Here is a 22261-nt window from a genome sequence, read left to right as displayed (position 1 = left end):
AAGAATCCATTAGGTCCCTCTCTCCTCTCCTCCAGCTAAACAAAGCCCAGAGCCCTGAGCCCCTCCTCACTGGTGACGCAGGATCCAGGAAGGAGCACCACCCTTGCTGAGCTCAACCTGGACTTCACCCCAAAACCACCCTGGCAGCCTGATACCTCCTCCTGCAGTGACAAGGGTGAGAGAATTCACTTCCATTATCTTCATTAACTCCATTATGCTCCCTAGGATCCCTATTGCTCCTTGAAGAAAAATTATTTCCAAAGCTCGTTGAACGCAGATTTTAGGACCTGTTTCGTCTCAGAAGAGGACAGGGCCCCTGGGACGCAAAGAAAGGAGAAGGCTGACCAGACCTGCTCCCGAGCCCATCACATAACGGGTGAACCTTGGCCCGTGGCTGGCAAAGTCTCACAAGCACTGCATGATGTGGTGTGGTGTGGCTTCCCCCGGTCACGGCACTTCACAGGCAGTTGTGCCACAGTGCTTCCTCACAGCAGGACAAAGGACAATAGCTGTGAGGCCACTGCCATTTCCTCGGGGCTGTGAGGCTGAAGCAGCAATTAAATGCTCTGGCAAAAACAGCAGGAATGAGCTTCGTTCTGCTCCATCATTCACGGCTAGAATCAGCCAGGGATTTTGTTCATAGAGCGACTTGCTGGGCTGTTGGGGGACTGGAGTCCATTTCTGAGAAAAGCTTGAGCAAGGTGGCTCCTTCTGACTGCTCCTCTTATACCCAGCTTCCTGGGCTTATTCACACTGCCATGTGTCATAAATGATGATAAGATGAGTGGAAGTGTGAAGGCAACCAGACACACTGCAGCACGGCTCTGAAAAGCAACATCTGCTTGCTGCCATGGCAAGCAGAAGTGCAAAGGAACTGCTTGCCTGCATTCAGGCCTTGAAATCAAACTTTCCCCAACAGCAACATCTATCCCATCCTCATGTATCCATGAGGAGGACTGGCATTCCTCTGAGAGGCTAAGAGGAGCTTGGAGAATAAGACTGAAGGGAAAACACTGGCAACGAAACAGCCTGCCCATGCCCACAGCTGAACTCTCCCGCAGCTGTGCTGGACACGACTGCAGCCCTCTGCATGCACCCCATGACTGGGTGCTGCTGTTGGAGCGGGGCTGGGGAAGGGAGGGAAAGCCCTCAGACCACAAATGCACCGCGCTGTCTGAGGAGTGGATTACTGTCTAAGGAGCACCAATTAGCTTACTGTAATTGGTAACCTCAGTGAGAGAGAGAGAATCTTGAGGAATAGTCCTCCGTGAATCACCAGCTGTTTTATAGCAACAGCAATAGCAACTAGTTAATTGCTTACTTTTTCTTCTTTCTTTCTTTGTTACAGACCTATTTTAAAGACACTGTTCAGCAGGTTGCTCATCAACATGGAGCACCAAACTTTTTTTTCAGACTGTTTACAAATCATTCTAAGTCTACATAGATGGCAACAAGGTTATTATTCCCTTAACATTGCACCATACAAGCAGAGGCTATAGGTCAGCAGACAAAAGTCAGTGGCAAGTGCTGTGCCAAGCAGTTTGCAAACTAAAGTTCATATTTACTTTTGTGGAAAGTGCCTGCACTGAATAGGCTGGATTGTGTGGTGCAATGAGGGAGCAACCGTTCTGTTGTGAGGACACATGGATGTGCAATGCACAGAGAAAACAGACGAGTCCTGGATAGATGGTGGGAGCCTGAGCGTTGTGGTCGATGGCTCAGTGTGCGGGTGGACATCAGTGATGAGTGGTGTCCCTCAGTGGGTCCATATTGGGACCGGTTCTGTTTAATATCTTTATTAATCACAATAGAATACCATGAGTTGGAAGGGACTCAGAAGGATCACTGAGATCAACCAGTGGCCCCGCATAGCACCACTCAAAATCCAAACCCTATGTCTGAGAACTGTCCAAATGCTCCTTGAACTCTGGCATCGGTGCCATGCCCACCACCCTCTGGTGCAGATCCTTTCCCTCACGCCCAGCTACCCCTTCCCTGGCACAGCTCCATGCTGTACCCTCGGGCCCTGTTGCTGTCACACAGAGCAGAGCTCAGCGCTGCCCTCTGCTCCCTGTGAGGAGCTGCAGCCACCATCAGGCCTCCCTCAGCTCCTCTGCTCTGCTCTAAGCAACTCCATCAGAAGGACAGGTCTGACAAACAGAGGTCAAGAAAGCTACAGAGAAACAACTAGAGGTCACCACCCTCCTCTGCAGCCTGCTCACTACACCTTGACTTTCCTGAGTGTCTCCATGCTGCCCGGCTACAGCCCTGTCCCACAGGAGGGGCCAAGGCCACCAGCAGAACAACACAGGGAAGTTTACACTGCAGCTTCCCCTTTCTGCTTGGGCCACGGCTGAAAAGCTCCTCGCTTGTGTGCACGCTTACATACACAGATAATCGCAGCACATGGATCGCATACTTTTATTTACTGTTTGGATAGAAAAGAGCATGAAAAAAATCCATCTTTGTTCCATTTGCTACATTTAGAAGAAATACAGTAGTGTGCTAAGACATGCAGTGCCACTCTGTTCAGAAAAAGGCAAAGAACACAAATGAACAGCAGTTGTTTCCAGAAGACGCCAGTTCCTTGATTACATAAACAAACCATCAAAACTAGGAAGATCTGTAGTACAGAGAAAGTGCTGGCAGGGAAATCATTCACTGCTACCATGAAAGACTGATCGGAAAAAAAGCCAAATCAATTCACAGAATTTTGAAGGCCCATAAGAACAGTTGTTCCTGTGCCATCAACAGGAGATTGATGTCCCTCGAGGTGTGACACGGAAGCGGCTCCATCCGCACATCTGAGCTGAGCCATCCAGCACTGACATTGGCTGCAACTTCCACACGCGGAAATGGAGGTGGAGCCAGCAGGTTACGTGGGCCCACTCTTGTGCAGAACATGCTGCCCCAAATGGCGCATTCAGCTTTTTCAGATACAGCTGGTATTTTGTAAAAAATTATTTAAGTTCATTTTTTGAAGCTCCAGCTTCTGGAGTCAGTTATGCTAGATAAAAACTGTGTGTAAAAACCAGCGGCTGGGATTTACAGCAGCAGAGGAAAGCTTCAGCATTTTAATCACAGCGAACATTTAATGCCCCCAAATCAGCAGACAAACACCTCACTTCCTTCCTGGGTTTTTAACTAGTGCTAAGACCTAAGGGCTCATGATTTCCAATGTTTGAGCTGAGCAACAGTGATGCAGCAAAGCCCACCATGTCTCCCCAATCAATTCATACCCAGAAGTTTGAGATCATTCCTAGCTTAAACCATCTCAGAAAGAAAAAAGGACGTAGGACACCAAAGGCTTCCTTGTCCTATCTCTCATTACATGTTTCCTCCATAGTTTTGACTATTTCCTTCCCATCAGACTCCAGTCTCCTCCACCTCCCGTCCATCACTTTCACCATCTACTTCACCTCTCTCCTTCATCTACCTGCTTTCCCATCTGTTCTTGGCTCCCCTCCACATGTAGCTTTAGAAAACCAACACATGCCCGACTCCAAACTTCAGCTCTGTTAGTCCACAATCACTTCCTTGTCCTTGCAACCCAATCTGATTTTAAAGGTTGGAAGGTGCTGGAGAATTCTGCAGAAAAGAATACGGGGCCCAGGTGCTGCATGGGGTTGGGGCTGTCCATGTCCAAGAGGTTTCTCAGACGCAGTCATGGATGATGATTTAATGGTAAGAGAGACGAAATTGCTGCAGTCTTCTGGGAAAGGCTCACGCTCACCCCGTGCTCTAGCGGACGAGTGATGCCATCTGTGCTGCCACCCCGAAGGGAGCGGTGTAGGCTGTTGCCAGTCCTTGCAAGCCGACCACCAAGTAGCGGCATCCTTTCTGCAGGGCTTTGCCGACGTTCTGCAGGAGAGGTGAGGGAATGGGGGGGGGGTGAAAAGGACAGGTAATGGAAAAGAGCTTCCCAGGAGACTGTTCTGACAGCTGCCTTCATGTGCAGTGTTCACAACCTAGAGAACGGGCTTCTCCTACAGCTGATGAGAGCTTCAGCATGGAGCTGTTTTACTGTCTATTTTTACCTAAAAATACACACCCACAGAGCACAGTTGCACCGAGCGGATGCAGCCTCTGCAGGAAGTGAAGCTTTATTTGGATTTTTATTCGGGAATAAAAACAATTTCAGTTCACAACCAGTACGCGTGTCCCACAAACACATGCCCTAAGTATGTTAGTATCTTAAAAGCACATAAATTTTGTGTCACAACAAGACTTCTTAGTCAAAACAGAATGTTTTGATCCGTGTTGATCACTATATGTATTTCAGAACTCAAGTGTACTGCATGAGAACAGATTATTAGAAGTAAAACCTGAGCTAATTTAAATCTCTCTCTAGTTGTTGTTCACATGGGTGTTCATGACTGGGGAATGAATACAATGGGTTCAGCCTGGGAAGAAATCCCAACTGTGAGTTGGTGGTTGGGCCTAGGTCAGAAATGTCTCCTGTGATGCAGAAAACATTGCAGCAGAGGATATATTTATACACATCATGACATCAGTGAAATCCATTGCCTATCACATTCCTAAGATTTCTTACAGCTAGATTACGGCAATCCTGCCACAGAAAAACCATCACCTGCAATGCCACACAGCTGAATGCTGCTCTATTTGCAGCTCTGGAAACATAGCTGAAGGGAGTTAGGATGGCAAAAAGGAGGGGGATGGAGGAGGACTTGTGGGGCTGTGCTCACTCCTGCCCTGCTGTATCACACGGTGACTGTGTCCCTCATTTACCCCTCACCCCACGCACCTCCCCCACTCACCGGTGCCTTCATGGGCTGTTCCCTATGCCAGTGCTACCGAGTCCAAGCAGTGCCCACGGGAGTGGCACACAGAGGCCCTGGGGGCTGCTATCAGCATCTGCACGGCAGCAGCACCGAGCAAAAACAATCCCCTGCAATGTAACCATGTTCACAGACTGCTCTGTGTGCAGCACGGCGAGCTCGGCTGCTACGAGGCCGCTGCTTAAGGTGCATTTCCCATGACTTGGAAAGCAACGCTGGAAACTGCAAATACTGAATCCATCACAGGAGACTGAAATAAGTGGTTCCTATTCACCTCTGCTTGACGAAACAGAAAAACTTGTGAGGCAGCTCGTGACTGTGAGGTCAACCGTGAAGTCTTATGAGTTTCAGTAGTAAGTGGTTTGCCCAGCTAACTGGCGTTCTTTGGGTGCTGGACTTCAAGAAAACCACCATGTTTTTTAGGAATGCAGTAGGATGCCTGTTCTTGTACTGACATCCGTGCTCTTAGGTAGGAAGCCATTCCAGACCCCAAACAGGACCTTCCTGCTAGCATAGCAACTATTCCTTGCTACGAGTGCCGACACACGGCCTTGACGTGTGTAAGTGAACAGCACAGAGAAATAACCGCGTTCCCCTGGCGGCACTGGCCGGCCGCGCTGCCCAGCACCGCGCTCACCGGCGGCCCGGCCTCAGTTCTGCCCCACGGCCGGCTGCGGAGGGACCTTCGCTGGGTCCCTGGAAAGCATGCAGAGCGCTAGAGGAATCTCCCTGCGCTTTCTTTCCGTCATTTCTGCCGAACAGAAATCCAAGCTAACGAGCTGGAAGCTCTAACGAACGGTGTGGAACTAATGAGGCCGAAAGAAGGACAGAGTGAAGGCACGCCGTCGCCCGTCCCACGGCTGAGCTCGGCGCCGCTCCGGGAGCGCGGCGTTCTCCCCCCCTCCTCACCTTGCCGTACTTCCTCAGCCTCTTGCCGTAGGGCCGCTTGCCGGGGGGGGGCGGCGGCCGCAGGGGCTGGTAGGAGTCGGGCAGGAGGGCGAAGCGCACCTTCCTGCCGCCCGCTCCCTCCTCCCGCTCCTGCTCCGGCCGCGGGGCTCCGGCCGCCGCCTCCTCGTCCTCGCCGGGCAGAATGCGCACCTGGTCGTCGCCGGGTCCCCGCCGCGAGAAGCGGCTCCGCGCCTTGGCCCCCAGCCGCGGCCCCACCGTCATGGTGCCGTCCCGCGCCGCCGCTCGCCGCTCGCCGCTCCCTCCGCCGTCGCCGCCTCACAGGTGTGGCCGGAGGCGGCCGCTGTCCCGCACCGGGGCGGCCCTCAGCCGGGCATTTCCTCAGCGACCAGCAGAGCTTTCAGCCCGCGGCTCCCCGCCTGCGCCCCTGGCTTGGCTAGTCCCCAGACGGTGGGAGACGGGCGCCTGAAGTTCAGGTCCGTCACTGTGGGAAACATCGCACGATCCCATATATTCCTAGGACCGATATTGCTAGGATTCCTAGGATCCTATATTCCTGGACCCACGGGGACCATCGAGTCCAACCCCAGGCTTCAGGCAGAGCCACCTCAAATCCAAACCCTACGTCTGAGAGCACTGTCCAAACACCCCCTGAACTCCTGCAGCTCAGAGCTGTGCCCACTGCCCTGGGCAACCTGCTCCGTGCCCACCGTCCCCTGGGGCAGAACCGTTCCCTAACCCTCCCCGGCCCTTCCCGACACAGCTCCGTGCCGTTCCTCACTTACAGGGCTAGGCTCCGAGGGCAGAGGTGGATGCCATGGCCAGCCCAATGAGCTGAACCGCCTGAGGGGCTGGGACACCCCCCTCCTGTCCTGCAACTGCAGAACGTGACATGGCACTTGACTGTCTTTCAGACTCTGCAAGCTGAAGCCACGCCAAAGGATTCGATATGCAGCATCCTACTGACTGCCATGATTAAGCTGCGTGCTGTTCGCCAATAAAGCCAGCAGTTCTGAAAAAGTCCATCTTGTGGCCATTGCCATCTTATCTCTGCCAGTAACAAGTCAGTCTGAAAACCAAAGGACGTGTTTGGGTGCAGCTTTGGCACTGAGATCGTGCCTGCGCAGAGGCATTTTTCACGGCTTTGCCGCAGGGAGCAGCTTGGCTCTCAGCTCAGCCGTTCTCTTCCAACAGGGCACAAAAAAGGTCACATTCAACGGGATTTGGAAACCAGCACAATTTCACCCTGCTGGCAGTCACAGGCAATAGCGACATTAACAGACCATTCTGCTTCCCCTTCTGAAAAACTAAATGGGCTTTTTGGGGCGCTGCGTTTCTTGGGAGAGCTGAACTAACAGGTACAACCTCTGGCCTCTTGAGACGTTATCTGTGCACCATGGAGCAGCAACACAGCTCCTGTTACATGAAACAGTAACAATCTGGGGCAAAGCCAGCCCTGTGAAAACACAGCATGTAAAGCAGGAAGCCATCCTAAGCACTTAATCTACCACCCAGAGTATGACCTACATACATGAACCTTTCAGGAAGGCCAAGAGTTTTGTTTCAGCACAGAGTTCAGATGTGATGCTGGATTCATTTCATGGTTGTTTTCTAGTGGTGTATTTCTGAGGATAAATGAACCTTCATGGGCGCTTACGGGCACGCTGAGCAGACACACAACCCATCCCTGCCCAGGATCTTTGAGTAACTTCTGGAAAGCTCTTGGCCACCCATTTCCAAGAAGTACTGTGCCAGTGAACCCATAAGACCGCAGAACTGATGCAACATCAATGCTGAATTCACAGCACGTAGAGCATGAAGGCTTCACGCCGGAACACGCACACACAATGCACACCTGCCATCAGAGACCTCTAGACTGCGTTGCTACCTGCAGAAATTACTGCACTTGTATAAAGGGCCAATGACAACCGTTTTAGTATGGAACTGTTCAAGTAAGTTTTAATAGAGTGCACCAGTGAATCAAGATGACTTGCATCAGATTTTGTTTCAATGAACATCAGATTAAAAAAAAGGGGCTACAGTTCTTTCTTTCCAGACACCATCCTTTTGCTAAGGCAACAATACACGTCCATTTCAGAACATAACTGATAACTGTTACAGAGGAAAGCTACATCACAGTACAGCATGTCAAGTCCATCTTCGTCAAGAAGCCATTCCTGAATGGCACATTTACTACACTTACAGCCTTCTAACTTCGGGTTACAGAGTTTACCACAGCTTTTTTTTTTTTTAGTTTTTATTTTTTAAAGTGACAATTTCTTAATGAACTTTCTATTCTTCACAAGAGTGTGCGGATGGGGCCCATATGTTGATATTACAGTAATTACGACATTAAATAACATTGCACAACCAACCTCTATGGTTAATTCAGTACAAAATAACAAGTATTAAAATGTACCAGTACTAGTGGTTTTACATACTTTATAATCATTAATTATGAAGGGAAAAAAAAATGTGGTTTGCTTTTTTTTTTTCTTTTTCTTTTCTGTAGGCAAACGCCAAATTACAAAGCTGCACATTACAGGCATAATGATGTGGAATAAATACAAGAAATCTGGTAAAATATTAAACACAAACAGGTTACATGGGAACAAACTGTACAACCACAAAGCATAAATCAACAATTTATCGTTATAAACAATGTATGTTCAGCTGTAAAATAGTACGTGGAATTGCATGTACTCTTTGGGGGCATGTATTCCAAAAGCCAAGCTAATTCCTGAGGTGGTATTATTAACTTATACAATTGGTCAACACTTCAGATCATCTTGTGCTATTAAACAGTCCCAATGTATTTCCATAAAATGGAATTTATAGCATTCGGAAGGCAGCAAACGAGTGATATTTTATACCATGATACTCAAGTGAAATAATTGCAGTTCTCCATTATGGTGCTACATTTGTTAATGGGCCACGGGAGCAGTCACTATCATTTGCAGACAAAACATCACGCCTGGATTCTGTTCCCCCACAGCTCTGAGCCAGCCCAAGGCAAAACAAAGGTTTCGAACTGTAAGTGCTAACACTGTAAACATGTTCGTATCTTTCAACTCAACACTGTCCAACAGCAAGGTAAGAGCCAAAGATAAGCAGGAACAGTCTTGTGTGGAACTAAAGCCAATTCATCCATCGACTCTGGGTTCAGATCATGAACAACCTTTAAATAAAAATGGTCATGCTACAGTTGTGAAAACTACATTTGTGCATTTGACTCAGGACACAAATTTTTTCTTTCTTTTTTTTTCTTTTTTTTTTTCTAAAAACGCATGATAGAGGTAAGACTTATAAAAACCACCAAAAATGTAAATGATAGGGAAGAACTTCTCCAACTCAAAGCATCAAACATACATTTCTGTGCAGAAATCTAGACAACTATACAAGATCTGAATTTAAGCAGTCATCTTTTTATTATACAACCCTATGAACATAAAATGAACAGAATGCTCTATATACTTACCTGTACATGTGAACATAACTTCTTTAGCTAGTTATTTAATATAGGTCATACTGGATTTAACTTTACAATTCTGAATAACTATGTATAACCTTATTGCAATAAGGGCAATTTCTACATGGGAGTTTCACAGGCCAATCACGTTAGGCGTAACCAGTACATTCAAAGTGTAGATCGTGTATGAATCTTCCCTGATCCCAAAAAATTCAATTTCTCTTTACAGCTTAAGCTCGTTTGCTATCTTGGATGCAATGTTCTTAAATGCAATAGAAGTTCCAGATATTCTCTTGAAACGAACTCCATTGAGCGACAATCGCGGCAGTTTGCAGACTTCCATCTCCCACTGAACAAGGCTATCTTGTCGTGCATCACCGTGAACACAGAAGAGCAAAAACCTCTCTTTTTGTTCATAATCACAGTTATTAGCGTCCAACACCTTCCGAATCTCTCTCATCATATCGTTTGGGTCCATAGAACTAGTGGTCTTCATGCTCCACGTGAACCGCAAGGAACGTGGCTTCGAATCTTTGCTATCCTCCTTCTCTCTGTCTTTCGGCTCTCCAGAAACGCTCCTGGAAGAAGCGGCATACAGAAGAGTGAGGAGCGAAAGCAGCACAACCGAGAGAGAGAAGAGAAACACGGTTTTTGAACAAGGGTTTCTGAACTGCGGCTGACGCGCTGTGTTAGTCGTGTGCAAGCTGACCTGAAGCGGCACACCGCTACTGTCTGAACACTCGTGCATCCATGTGCAGCACGGCACTGCACTGGGAGCTGATACCACAGCTGGTGCAGCTGCCACGATGGCATACGAGCAAACCCAGTTTGGAAACCCCTGTTCTAAAACCTTCTGATGACAACACACGTAATGGTAACTGCAGACACATGTTAACTCCAAACTGCTCCAAAGGAGGTGGGAGCTATGTAAAAGCATGACTGAAGTTCTGCTGATTTCATGATCTGCAGCATGCCATACACCAACAAAACTGAAGTTGAGGGACACAGTCCTGAAGCATAAACCATACTGTAAAAGCAGCAGAGAAGTAACCCCATCCTGCAATTCATTCAGTTTATTTCCCCTCTACTTCTCTACCTTTTCTCTTCCCTCCTCCCCCCCCCCTTTTTTTTTCCTCCATCTATTTTTGACCTCTCTCTGTGCAGAGACCTTATAATGATATGCTTTATTTCAACTGATGGAGCAGAATGTTGTGCTTCATTACAAGCACGTCTTGTTGGTAGATTACTAAACCACTCAGCCAACATTGAGAAACAGCACTGATTATTTTAGAGACATTCCACAGCCAACAATTTCTGTTCTCATCCCAGGTCTGTACGATACCTGATGCCTCCTCCATCCACCACCGGTTGAAAGTGATGGGGGAAAGGTGCTTTTCTCACTTTAATAGCCTGTAATTTATTGCTACTCAGAGAGAAGCCAAAACAAACAGTTAAATTTAACGTTCTTTGTGATCTCCCAAGAACCACATCAATAGTACAGGATAGAGCGTGACAGGGCTAACATCTAAAACAACTTTTAGCCCAAAAAAAGACAATGTAGGATGACAAAAAGTAGAGGAAGCTGGAGAATGAAAGCAAGAGCTGAAAGCAACTTCACACTTAATTTCATTTGAACGTTTAATGACTTTTCCTTCACCATGTCGAATTCTAGCTGTGATAAGACTCTAATGAAGGTAAAATGTGCTGCGTACGAAACACTGTATCCAGCTAAGAAATTGATTTTTTAATTTAATTTAATTTATTTTTAAGATAAGGGTCTACTGACTTGTTTTGAAAACTAAAAACTTTCTGTAGTTGACCAGTTTAGAATGCAAACTGCAAAGCCTGTCCTTCAGACAGCATAAAAAGAAAAAAAGTTATGCACTACGCTAAGCACACCGAAAATGCAGAATTAAATGCTGGAAGTTGGCAAAAGAGCAGATATGCTGGAAAATGAGCATGTGAAGGAATGCTTTACTACTAATACACCATCTACAGATTTGAACATGGCAGCTGCCATACAGAGTCAGCACTTAGCAGTCACCACCCTTTTTGTCTGAATGTCACTTATTTTTTTTTCTCTGTGCAAAGTGGCATTCATTCAGCAGGCACAGAAGGGTGTTTACTTCTGGCAAACAGTAGTTCCAGTAATTAACACAGTATGCAAACTACTGTAAAAATTTAGTGTACAGATCTATACACACACACACACAAAGTACGTTACATTTTCCACTGAAACCAAAAGTAAACACCGTAAAATATTTAGAAGCCAAAGCATGATTTTAGATGTCTAAATGACTGGTTTACTCCTATCAGGACGTAATTATTCAAAGGAATAGAGGTTTGTAAGTACTTTACAAAAAAGCAAGAACGATGGGTAAAGGACCTCACCATAGCCCCCTCCCCCCCAAATCCACAACATTTTTTAAAACGCAGATTACTTAAGCACTATTCTATTTTACATCCTGATTTAAAGTCTTTAAGAAATCACTTAAACCATGATGCAGAAGACCTAGGAGCGAAGTATTAATAGTGGCTCCTCACCTTGAGGTGTCAGTTCTGCCACTGGCTTCGCCTTCACTTGGATCCCTCAAAACAAAGTTAAGGTTGAGATTCAATGATAAAGGTGAAAAATAAAAGTTAAGAAAAACCTACATCTAGTACAATGTTAAATAGCTACTGAAGAGAAAAAAAATCAGTGTAATAACGTCAAGTCTAGTATTGTTTAATAGTACTTCTTCACATCTGTGATTTTTATTTCCATTTATGACACCTTCCCTTCTTTCAGCTCTGAGATGTAATTATTACTTTTTTATTTTTTATCTCATGTTAAAATGAACACGTTGCTCTCAGCCTAGTGCAGACAGAGCGGATTCCCCATGTAATTCCAGCAAGCACGGAACAGCAGCGGTCAGTTGAGGTGCGCTGGGGAGCTCAGCTTGGCACCCCTATGGGCCAGGGCTTCCTGTGCTGACAGCACTTCGGTGCAGGCATGCTCACCCTTAGAGGAGTCGTGTCATTAAGGACAAGACGTGCCTAAGAATCTGCATGGCCACGTGTTTGGAGCCCAGTTCAGAAAGGTTCCTTCAACATCCGCTCAACTTTAAGCATGTCAGCTGTTACACTGACTTCAGTAAGGCTATTGGTGAGCTGGAAGTTGACTGGGTTTTTTTTCTCCACTTTGTTAAATTAGAATTGAACTTCATTAAGGAGACATTCTGTAGTCTGAAGCAGCTGGCAGATACATTCACAGACCATACGAGCCACCTAGTTTATACTGCTGCAGTGCAAACATTTAAAGGACACAATTTTAATTAACTGATTCAAGTAATATCTTCAAAACAAATACTTTAGGAACCACTATCAGAGAAGTATCATTTGTTATAAAACACTGATAGAAAATACTTTGATATCCTACACATAAAACATTCTCATTATGCATTTATTTTTATATACTTACCAAAAAAGACATTTGCCAAAAGTTAAAAAAATATATATATAATAATCTTTTGTGATACCTTCTGATCAAAGTATGCTTTAAATCATTATTTCTTCAACAGTACAGAAGTTAAAGGCATGCAACTTACATGATGCCAACTGAAAGAACTGGAAAAAACAAACCCAACTATGTAATCCCAGCCATTGTAAGTCTCAAACCCAAAATTTAAAAACAAAGTACTCTGAGGTCTTCACTACAAGCAAATGTATTTCTCATTTCATTTTTCACAGTATAAAATAATAGCAAATTATATTAAAAGTGCTATAGAAAAATGTTTGTTTCAAAAGACAACACAGTTTATAACATGTTCATTCTAACCATGTGTTTTACAACAGTATTACTGTAGCTTAACATAACAGATATATTAAACCTTCCATGTCTCTCTTTAAAATGAGGAAATTCCAGGTACTATTCCTCATAACAAAACCCTGAGCTACAACAAAAGCCAGCCTGTGCTCAAGAAACCGACCAGTTACTTAAGCAGAAAATACCTTTCTTTCTGTGTAGTGCTGCACATACTGATAATGGGGAATCTCTCATTTTCAGGTTTCTGAAACAGGAAAATGATTCACGCACTATTTCTTTCCCTCCCCTCCTCGATATCACAGACACACACTGACACACTTTCCGCGGACCAGGTGAAGTCACTGTTACAAGGAACACCTTTGCATTCCAGGCTTTCACTGCTCCTTTGTAATATCACCTTCAATAATTCATTATCTTGTACTTCTGAATGTGCAACTACTAGCTTAAACTAACTCTGAATTTATCCTTCTTCTATGTACAAATGGTAGAATTCAGTACATAACAGTATGAATCTGCAAAGAAAACAATAGTTTCCAAAATGTAATTCTACTGTGAAATTGACAGTAGTGTAGTAAGAACACATTCATAAATAGACTAATGCCTGTTAAACAGAGGAAAAACTGGAAAGTCTCTTTATGAGAAAGCTACTGTGACCGCTGTGTAAACAGTCACATGAAAATGGAGCGTTTGAAAATCTTCCCCAGCACCTTTCCTCACAGCAATATTGCTGTTAGCATCACCACAGGGGTGAATGCAGTTCCAGGAAACTGCTGCACGTGTCCATTCTCTTCTTTCAGAATCCTGAACTTAGTTTTAAAGGCTTCTCATTACACTGTAACAGCATGACATGAGGGGCTGCATAACACTGAAATATTACTATTTCCAGACACGTGACTTCTCCCCTCTTCTAAACTTCTCATTTGTTCGCAGAAGTAGAATTCCCTGAAATAATCTGTAAGCACTGATTCCATCTAAGCACAGTAATACAATTGTGAATACAGTCCTTGCAGCAAACTACACCCAGACTTGGTACTTAATCATGAAGTATTGTTAATAATAAATAATGACTCATTCAAGCCACCGTTTAAGCTCATTTCATTTTAACTTAGAAGTAGCACCTTTATCTTTCAGCTATAAAGCATGAACAAGAAAACTGAGCAGCATTCTCTTGCTCTTTCACAATAAAGGAACAGGAGAATAGCTGGTCAAACAGGAACGTTACTGTATACACAAGTAAAACAAGGCAGGTTCTGAAAGGAACACATAAAACAGCATTCTAACTGAATTTACATACATTGCAGGCTGTTGAACTGGAAATTCTCAATGACTTTGCAATTACAGCCCTAGCTATAGGCTGGGCACTTTTCTTAGAAATTGAGGTACTAACCTGCGAACAAACTTGGAAGTTATCTTGCTTATTATACCAGTTGATGTCCCTCTTCTAGCATGTGCAAAAGCACCGGTTTCATGTGATGGTGAGGCAGGTGGTCCATTGTAAGTGGCATTACGCCGCTCCCTTAGCTGCTCACCATGGAAAGTGCTTCGACTTGAACTCCCCCGAGGAAAGCGGGTTCGGTCTGGAGTGGTAGTGCTAATACTATGAGCAGACGGGGAAGCAGCAGGCACTCTTTGAGTTGCACTGCTGGGAAAACAGAAGCATAAATAAAGAGAAAGACTGTGCTAAAAACCCTCCTACATGACAACCATTTCTCAACGATAGGAAAAATCTCCACTCAATTTTTCTTTCTTTTTTTAAACTTGAATCTGCTACTGATTGAGTTTCAATGATTCATGCTTGGAAACAAATCAAGAGAGATTTTCAGCGTAGAACCAACTACCTCAGGTATTAAGAGCAGTTTAAAAAGAAAACATACACAAATAATAGGACAAAGGAGAGAGAGAAAAGCCTTAGTGAGATATGAAAGTTTTTCCCAGCCCTCTTCCTGAAAGAAAAAAAGCGTTAATCAAAACCTTCAACATATAAGTATTCCAAGAGCTTAAGTATTTCTGAAATAGCCAGATGTCACAAATGTATAAAGTTATTTAGGCAATTAATAGTGGGAACAGCTACCTTACGGTGCCTTCAGACAGAAAGAAACTTAGTAATCTCCAAAACATGACAGTATTTCACATGAACTTATGGCAACCTGTGTTGTATGGCCCTGTCTAAATTAGTTACACTTAGATCTAGCAGTTTTGCAGAAGCTTCCAGAGGGAGGCAGTCAAGGAACTTCTTTAACTTTACATACAGGCATCATGAATGATATCAGTTTTTAAGTCACCTCTAAACACCCATATTGCTTGAGTGAGCTACTGCTTCAGAACAGAATGTAACGTGACAATTTAAAATTGAGTACAAACATATCAAAGTACACAAACTGCAGAACATCATTTCTAAAGCATTAAAGAAATAACAAGCAATCTATTACCTTGGTCGGTAACCTTCAGTGCCATCTCTGATGGTTGGCAGTGTGACTTTTATAGGGTGACCAGAGGCAGACATAGACTTCTGATGTCGAGGCCGTGTTGACACAGCAGAAGCTACTGCAGAACCTGCAGAAGATGTGCTACTTGCAGACATTTCTGTTAGGCTTTTGTCATGGCAGCAAGGCAGGAGGGACAGAGAAATGAAAAGGAAAAAAGAAAGTTAGTGTAAAACCCTGCAAAACGGAATACAGCAAGTCATATTTTCTTTTGGAATGTAGCAAGCACTGTTAAAATAATCAGAAGACAGAGTGATGAGGCTGCCTCCTGCTGCTGAAGTAAAGGATATGTAATTGAGGGTAAGTCATTAACAGTGAATACTCTTCAGTGAGAATTCAAACACCTAAAACTGAGAACATTTTTTGCCACATTGTTACCTAGCCTTTTAAAAACACATTCACTCCAAGCTGTACTTCTCCTTCAGACTTCTGTGTAGTGCATTAAAGGCAAGTCAGCTTCAAGAGAAAGCCAAACTTACAGAAGAGGTCAATTCAGATTGCTCAGTGAGCAGCCTGAAAGCAATTCTCAATTATTCCCACCCTTCATCACTTAACTGCCAAAAAGTTGTCAAACTTGAATTTGCTGCAAGTGTTTAAAACATCCCTGGGAGAGGAAAAATCCCCTTTGATTCTTGCACCATTAAACAGAGGCGTTACAGCTATGTGGAACAATTAAAGACAACAGAAAATAGGTGGCCTCACATCCGTAGTTCTCTGGCTTTAACTTCTATTGTGGTAACACCTCAAAAAGCCATGCACATGAGGAATTGCTTGCATCTTATTGTGCAGCTACTACACTTATCAAGCAAGTTTGTACTTGTTTCTGAAAAATATATTTGATACCCTAAAGAATGCCAACACACCATAAAACACTTCTGACAATGACAGCACTGCCATTTGAAAGATCTTCTGGTGATCAGTACCTGGAGCTGCCATGCTGGGTGTTTCCCAATAGGTGAAATCCCTACAGACCAAACTCATGACAACCAAAACCCCCCAAATCTACCTCTAAGTAAGAACTGAAAGTGAAATAAAACATAGGAAGCTACAGAAGTTCACTCAGGAGATGCGGACAGCATTTAAACACCTGGTCATGACCCCAGTAAGAAGGAAACTTCTTGCCCTGCGGCTGCAGAGTCCCTGAGGCACAGGAAGGCTCCTCCCAGGCCTCACAGAGCAGCACCACAGCGGCTTTCTATGGAGAACAGAACAGGCTGCTCTGCTTCAAGCAAAGTATTTGCCTTCTGCATCAGCTCTCTCTCAAGCCAATGCTAGACTGATACAGCTCCTTCCACCCGTACTTTTTATTTCTGCTTCAACTAAATAGCAAAAAAGGCAAGGTAGTAGAAGTAATATTATGTCATGAATTTTTAAAAACAATGTCAGGTAACTTAGGCCAAAATACAGCTTTGCCTCCATAAGGATAAGCAAAATTACATTAATTATGTATTAGCAACAGCAGTCCCAAAGTGAAATAATATCTGTAGCAAAGTAAAGATTTCAGAATCTGACTAATGTGGTGATGGCACGAGATGTTCAGCTACACCAAACACAAACTGAACTGCAACATTTTTCTTCGTTCTTCATGAAGAACTGAGCATGGTTATTGCACTCATGAAGAGGAATCAAGACTTGGCTGTTTTTCAATCCTACAGAAATAATTAAAAAAGAACTATAAAATGAAGAACTTCAGAAGAGTCACTTCTCATTTTTGGAGTTTACATCTATTAAAGCGAAAGTTAATATTTGTGAGATTAGGATATATTTGAATACAGATTGTAACTCTACATCTAAACAAGGTTTGTTTTGTTGTTTTTTTTAAAGATGGTTTAAACCGTTGTTTCAACATATGTTAAGGCATACACAAAAATTTAGAAAGGCCTTTTGGAAAATCCCATCCAGTAATCAGAAATCAATTAATTAGCTTTATGGCTTTTTAAGCAATTCCTTCTTTAAGCAATTTAAATAACAGCAAGTGGTGTCAACTTCCTCATGTTTCACAGCCTGTCATCTTAATGCAGATCAACAGCCCTATGTTTTTTATTTTTCAGCCAGATACAAGGGGTAAATAATGCCATAATATCAAAGATAAACAAAATCTGTGTTTTTTAACAAGTCATTGTTGAAGCATTAAATACGTTAGTATTTGACAAAGCACACTGAATAATTGTGATCAGCATCCTGCATACAGATATAAATTGGTTATAAACACTGTCAGAATATTACTTGGACCAAACAGAGACATCAAAAAGCACTAACAAGTCTGAATTTTTAAATATTTGAGTAATTATGAAGGGATTTGAAAGATGATCCAGAAGAAGAGGAAAAGGCAGATCTACAACTTTGTATTTCATCATAAATATCGAAGCTGCATCGGATGAGAAGATAAAAACACACAGTAAAACTTGACTTCTCACACCATGCTTCATAATTGTATTGATTGTCTCATAACCCACTTCTGTGCCTCCAGTCTGTGTTCCCAAATTAACACACAAGAGGGAATACCTGTTGTCCTTCCCATTCTGTATTGCAGAATAGCGATCTGAAGAACGTTCACAAACATAAGTGTTCCTTCTTGTCATTCCACTTCCAGAAAATACATTGTTCTAGAAGAAAAATTAAAGTATTTCATTTAATTTCAGTCTTATCTTCTATGTTTTATGTTGTACAAAAAGCAAACCTGGGAAATCAAAACAGAATTTCCACCATTCTAAATGCCTTAATGAACTTAATACGCTAACACAAATCAGTTACATCATTAGCTACTTTTATCCCCCTCAATACTTCATCCACCATCTCTTTACTGTACCATTTAACATTCATTAAGAGAAAACAAAGAAAATTAATTTTACTAAATATTACTACCCAATTTCTATATAACACACTGCTGAATTATTTGACTTTGGGATCAAGAGCTGAAACAGCAAATTGGAACCTTCCCAAGAGCACATACGTCTGACCGGCTTAAAGGTCCTGGCACAGAATAAGTTGCTAACTAGGGCTCTGGCTTGAAGCTTGCCTCCCTAATCAAAAGGGTTTTAAAGAAAAAAATGAAAATATTGTCAATCTCTGTCAGTCAAACCTGAGGTTATGATGGAGAACAGAGAATAATTTGACCGTGAGAATTTATAGTAAGATGGCAGAAGTGTCCTGTAGCCATGATGGGACCTTATCTCTTTCTGTTACTAATTTTAGTTCAAACACATTTCATTAAATACCTACAAACATTCTCATCCTCCTCCTGCCAAGCACAAAATTGTGTATAATGAAAGTTTCCTCGATTTCATATGCACTAAGCTCAGCTCTGCAAGACCTACTGTTTACGCTCTCCTTATTTACAGCTTTTCTGCAGAAAAACTGAATAAACTGTTTCAAACCAGTTTTGTAAGGAAGATTAACAACAGTAAATATTTTTTGAAATTAAACTCTTAGAAGTTAGACTAATATGACTGAAGATGTTAAATGTGCCACAGTGTAAGAAGGACATAAGGTTTGGATTTGGGGATTTTGGGTGGTGCTGTGTGCAGCCAATGGTTGGACTCAGTGATCCTTATGGGTCCCTTCCAACTTGGGATATTCTGAGATATCAACAAGTACACACAAGGGAACAAAAGGGTTATTCCCCCTCACCTCATCCCATTTCTCAAGTCAAAAATAGAGCAGCTTCAGAAAGATAAACAGACAGAGAAACAGATGGAGAGACATTTCATGAGGGATATTACAAAATAACATTCAGATGAATTCTCTGATTCAGGAAGACCTTTGACTTCTTTGTAGATAACACAAGCATTAGAAACCAGGGAAAGCATGAAAAACCAAGGACAGAGCACTCTGTATTGGCTCTGATCTCACATTCTTTCCTTAAGTGTCCAATATTTGCCTTCACAAACCCTCAGTTCGCCCCAGTGCAGATATTCTCATGCTTACTACTTACTACATTAGTGTTAGAAAATGAAGTTAGGGAGGAAAGGGAGAGGTTTATTTTAAAAGACATTCATTGCAGCCTATTTCTGTTTGCCAGAAGAATGTGTCAGAAAAGGTATTAGTAGCATGTTTAGTAACTACTATGTCTATAATAATGTTAAGAGAAAAACAAATTTAACAAACCAAAAGCACACACACTCACACTGGGAACTGTAGTTGATTTCTTTCTTTCTGGACCCACAAGTGGACTCGCAGCCATCTCTCCTTTGGATCCCACTGTTGTGCTGCTCAGTTTGCGTGACACATCTTTGTCCCAGTCTTCTTTCTGTTCACTTTCCACACTGTTTGCCTGAGCCCTTTTTGTGTATGACACAGTAGGAGGAATTGATGGACCAACTGTCAAATAAAAGCATTATTAGCAATACCTAAAAATAATCTCTTGGTCAAAACAAGGTTGGTTTTTGTTTGTTTGTTTGTTTTTCCTGACTCATGGGGATTACATTTGGACTTTCTGAAGAACAACTGCAATCGCAGCACACATATCAAAGTATTAAACTGAGCTCTGACATTCTAAGCTCTTCTTAAACATGCTCTCTTAACAATGTGCAATTGAGAACTGTACACGGAGATTCACGTATAGGTAGGAAGTAGGAATAGTGTAATTTCATTTGAACCAGTGCATTTTCTGCAATATTATTAAAAAAAGCTAGAGGAAACATCAAATTTTGACTTTTTGTACTTTTTGATGCATATATTTTCCTGAATCTAGCTTGAAAAGTATTTTTCCCTCAAAAATGCTAAGGCTATTCTTTACAAGCACATTTATACGTGAAACATGATAATCACTGGGGGGAGGAAAGAATTGTTAAAGAGCTTCCAGGCAAATCCTTAATTGACAGGATTTTATGTTGCCTTGCAGTAAAGTCACATCAGCTAACGATGTTTCACAATATTGATGACTTTTTTTTTTTAAATGCCACACTAACATATGGGGAGAATGGTAGTGCAAAAAATGAATTAGAACAACGTAAGATTAGACAGAGAGGAGGGCAAAACAATTTTTAAATGATTCTAGTAATTTGATAACTCTTTATGAGGAATAAAGCTTTCATTCAATACTTTACATGTGCTTTCATTTCTGATGTGACTAGTTGCACCTGAAAATGTTTCCTGAACACTTGGCAAAATTGTTAGCTCTGAGAAAAATTTCCAGTTTGGTCCTAACTCCAAATGCACTGCTAGATGTAATGGTTTGCATGTTTAAGTTTATTCAGATCAATATTTTGCCTCTACTTCCTAACAGGAAACATCCTCAAGCTCTTATTTACTGAGTCAACCAAGTAGCAAGACGAAAATTAAATGCTTAACTCGCGTTGCCCCAGATTTACCATAGGAACGTTCATACAGATAGAAGCACCACAGCGGAGCGTGACGAGATACACAACAAATGCACAGAGTGGTGGACCGGCCAGGTTCACAAAACACTGCACATTCAGACTTAAATTGTGTATGTTACTTTACTTGTTGGAATGTCATCCCCACCATGATCGCTGAACCGCCGTTGTTTCTGATTGGTAGATATACTCCGCTGGACCTTCAAGTGAGCAGGAGACTGCACAGAGCTGTTGTTGAGGTCGCTGCTAGGACGAGATCTTTGACCCAAGTTGCTGCTGGACAGGGAGTCGCCTCCTTCAAACTACAAGAAACACAGTTTAGCAAAGCATAAACAGAATCCAACATTTCTGCTTTAGAAAGTGAAGAGCTCCAAAGAAAGGCGCTATCCTTTATATTTAAGTTTACCTTCACAGTTCAGTTTTCAAGAAAGTTTTTCATCACTTAATTTTGTATGTTTTAGAAACTCGTATTTAAAGCTGAACAGTTACAGAATGCTTAAAATGAAATTAGAATAATCTTGATAGGTGCCAAATCTGCGTTAAACATAAACCAAAGAATTTCTCCTCTTGCTTTTTTTTTTTTGTTTTTTTTTTTTTAATTTTAAAAGAAAACTTATAAAATGAAAACAGAGGGGCAAGTATTACTGGTTCAAGGACTCTTTATAGGGTTTGAAGTGTCTTTATAAGGTATGGAATTCTGCTACTAGTTTCGTGGTACCTAATCAGCATAAGTTGTTAAGAGCAGTGGAAAAAGAAATCTCTTTTAAGCAGCTTGAGTCAAAATTGTTTTAGGTAGGTTCTTCCTATGTTCTGCTATCACAAGGAAATTCTGGTTCAGAAATTTTGTGGGAAAGCACACTCATACAGAGCTACACTATCTTAGAAATGAAGGAAGGCCAAAGAAGCACAAGGAAAGAAAAAGTCCTAAAAAGAAAGCCTCTGTTCACAGCTCTTTTTCTAGAAAATTCCTGCATCCCAGGAGATCTACAGATCCAATGAGTTCTAAAACAGCCAAATTACTTCCTATCACAAACTTATTAATGGCTGTGATGAAGTGATTATAGAATAAAATATATAATAACAGTACATGAGTCAGAAAGGATGAATATATTTCTGAGAAATAAAGGATGTCACAGCTTAGAAAAACAATTCATTTAGTCAAATTCTTATATAGTTCAGATTTAAACTGAAAAGATATATCACATGACAGAAATAAGACTTGGCATCTAAAGTCATTCCACTTCAGATTAACAGCTAGCTTTCTTAGTTATATATATATATATATATATATACATATATATATATATAAGAATGAATATCAAGACACTACACTTAGTCTATTTCTTCATGTGGGAACTAACAAGATACCCAAGAATATATGAAAAGAATGGGAGACACATTCCTGAAGTTACCAATTCCAAATTACTATCTTGATTTATTAATTGAATTTTTCATAAAACATTGACGATCAGAATATTCAA

At 42.4% G+C, this 22261-nt stretch overlaps 2 protein-coding genes across 9 annotated transcripts in view; both read right to left on the bottom strand.

Annotated features, from left to right (window-relative positions):
- Positions 1 to 2407: 2407 nt before the first annotated feature.
- CUNH1orf115 (chromosome unknown C1orf115 homolog) lies at positions 2408 to 6031 on the bottom strand. Its single transcript, XM_052700567.1, has 2 exons — positions 5709 to 6031; positions 2408 to 3861 (listed from the first exon to the last, which is right to left on the bottom strand). The coding sequence occupies exons 1-2, from the start codon at positions 5967 to 5969 to the stop codon at positions 3742 to 3744; spliced, it is 381 nt and encodes a 126-aa protein (XP_052556527.1). The 5' UTR covers positions 5970 to 6031; the 3' UTR covers positions 2408 to 3741.
- Positions 6032 to 7636: 1605 nt separating this feature from the next.
- The window catches only part of MARK1 (microtubule affinity regulating kinase 1), a 55365-nt gene continuing 40740 nt past the window's right edge, over positions 7637 to 22261 (bottom strand). For 3 of the 8 annotated variants that reach the window (XM_052700473.1, XM_052700501.1, XM_052700527.1), the window contains 7 exons: positions 20908 to 21082; positions 19589 to 19782; positions 17968 to 18068; positions 15409 to 15570; positions 14367 to 14621; positions 11719 to 11763; positions 7637 to 9752 (listed from right to left, as the gene is read on the bottom strand). In XM_052700473.1, the coding sequence (XP_052556433.1) occupies positions 9398 to 9752; positions 11719 to 11763; positions 14367 to 14621; positions 15409 to 15570; positions 17968 to 18068; positions 19589 to 19782; positions 20908 to 21082 (1287 nt within the window). In that variant the 3' untranslated portion in view covers positions 7637 to 9397. The remainder of the gene's footprint in view (positions 9753 to 11718; positions 11764 to 14366; positions 14622 to 15408; positions 15571 to 17967; positions 18069 to 19588; positions 19783 to 20907; positions 21083 to 22261) is intronic. The other 5 variants (XM_052700481.1, XM_052700489.1, XM_052700491.1 and 2 more) reach the window with 5 other exon arrangements.

This window comes from Tympanuchus pallidicinctus, unplaced genomic scaffold, assembly GCF_026119805.1.
Source record: "Tympanuchus pallidicinctus isolate F22 unplaced genomic scaffold, pur_lepc_1.0 scaffold1, whole genome shotgun sequence".
Taxonomy (NCBI): Eukaryota; Metazoa; Chordata; class Aves; order Galliformes; family Phasianidae; genus Tympanuchus; species Tympanuchus pallidicinctus.
The sequence above is the reverse complement of the archived record's forward strand: the minus strand, read 5'-3'. Positions and strand labels throughout refer to the sequence as shown.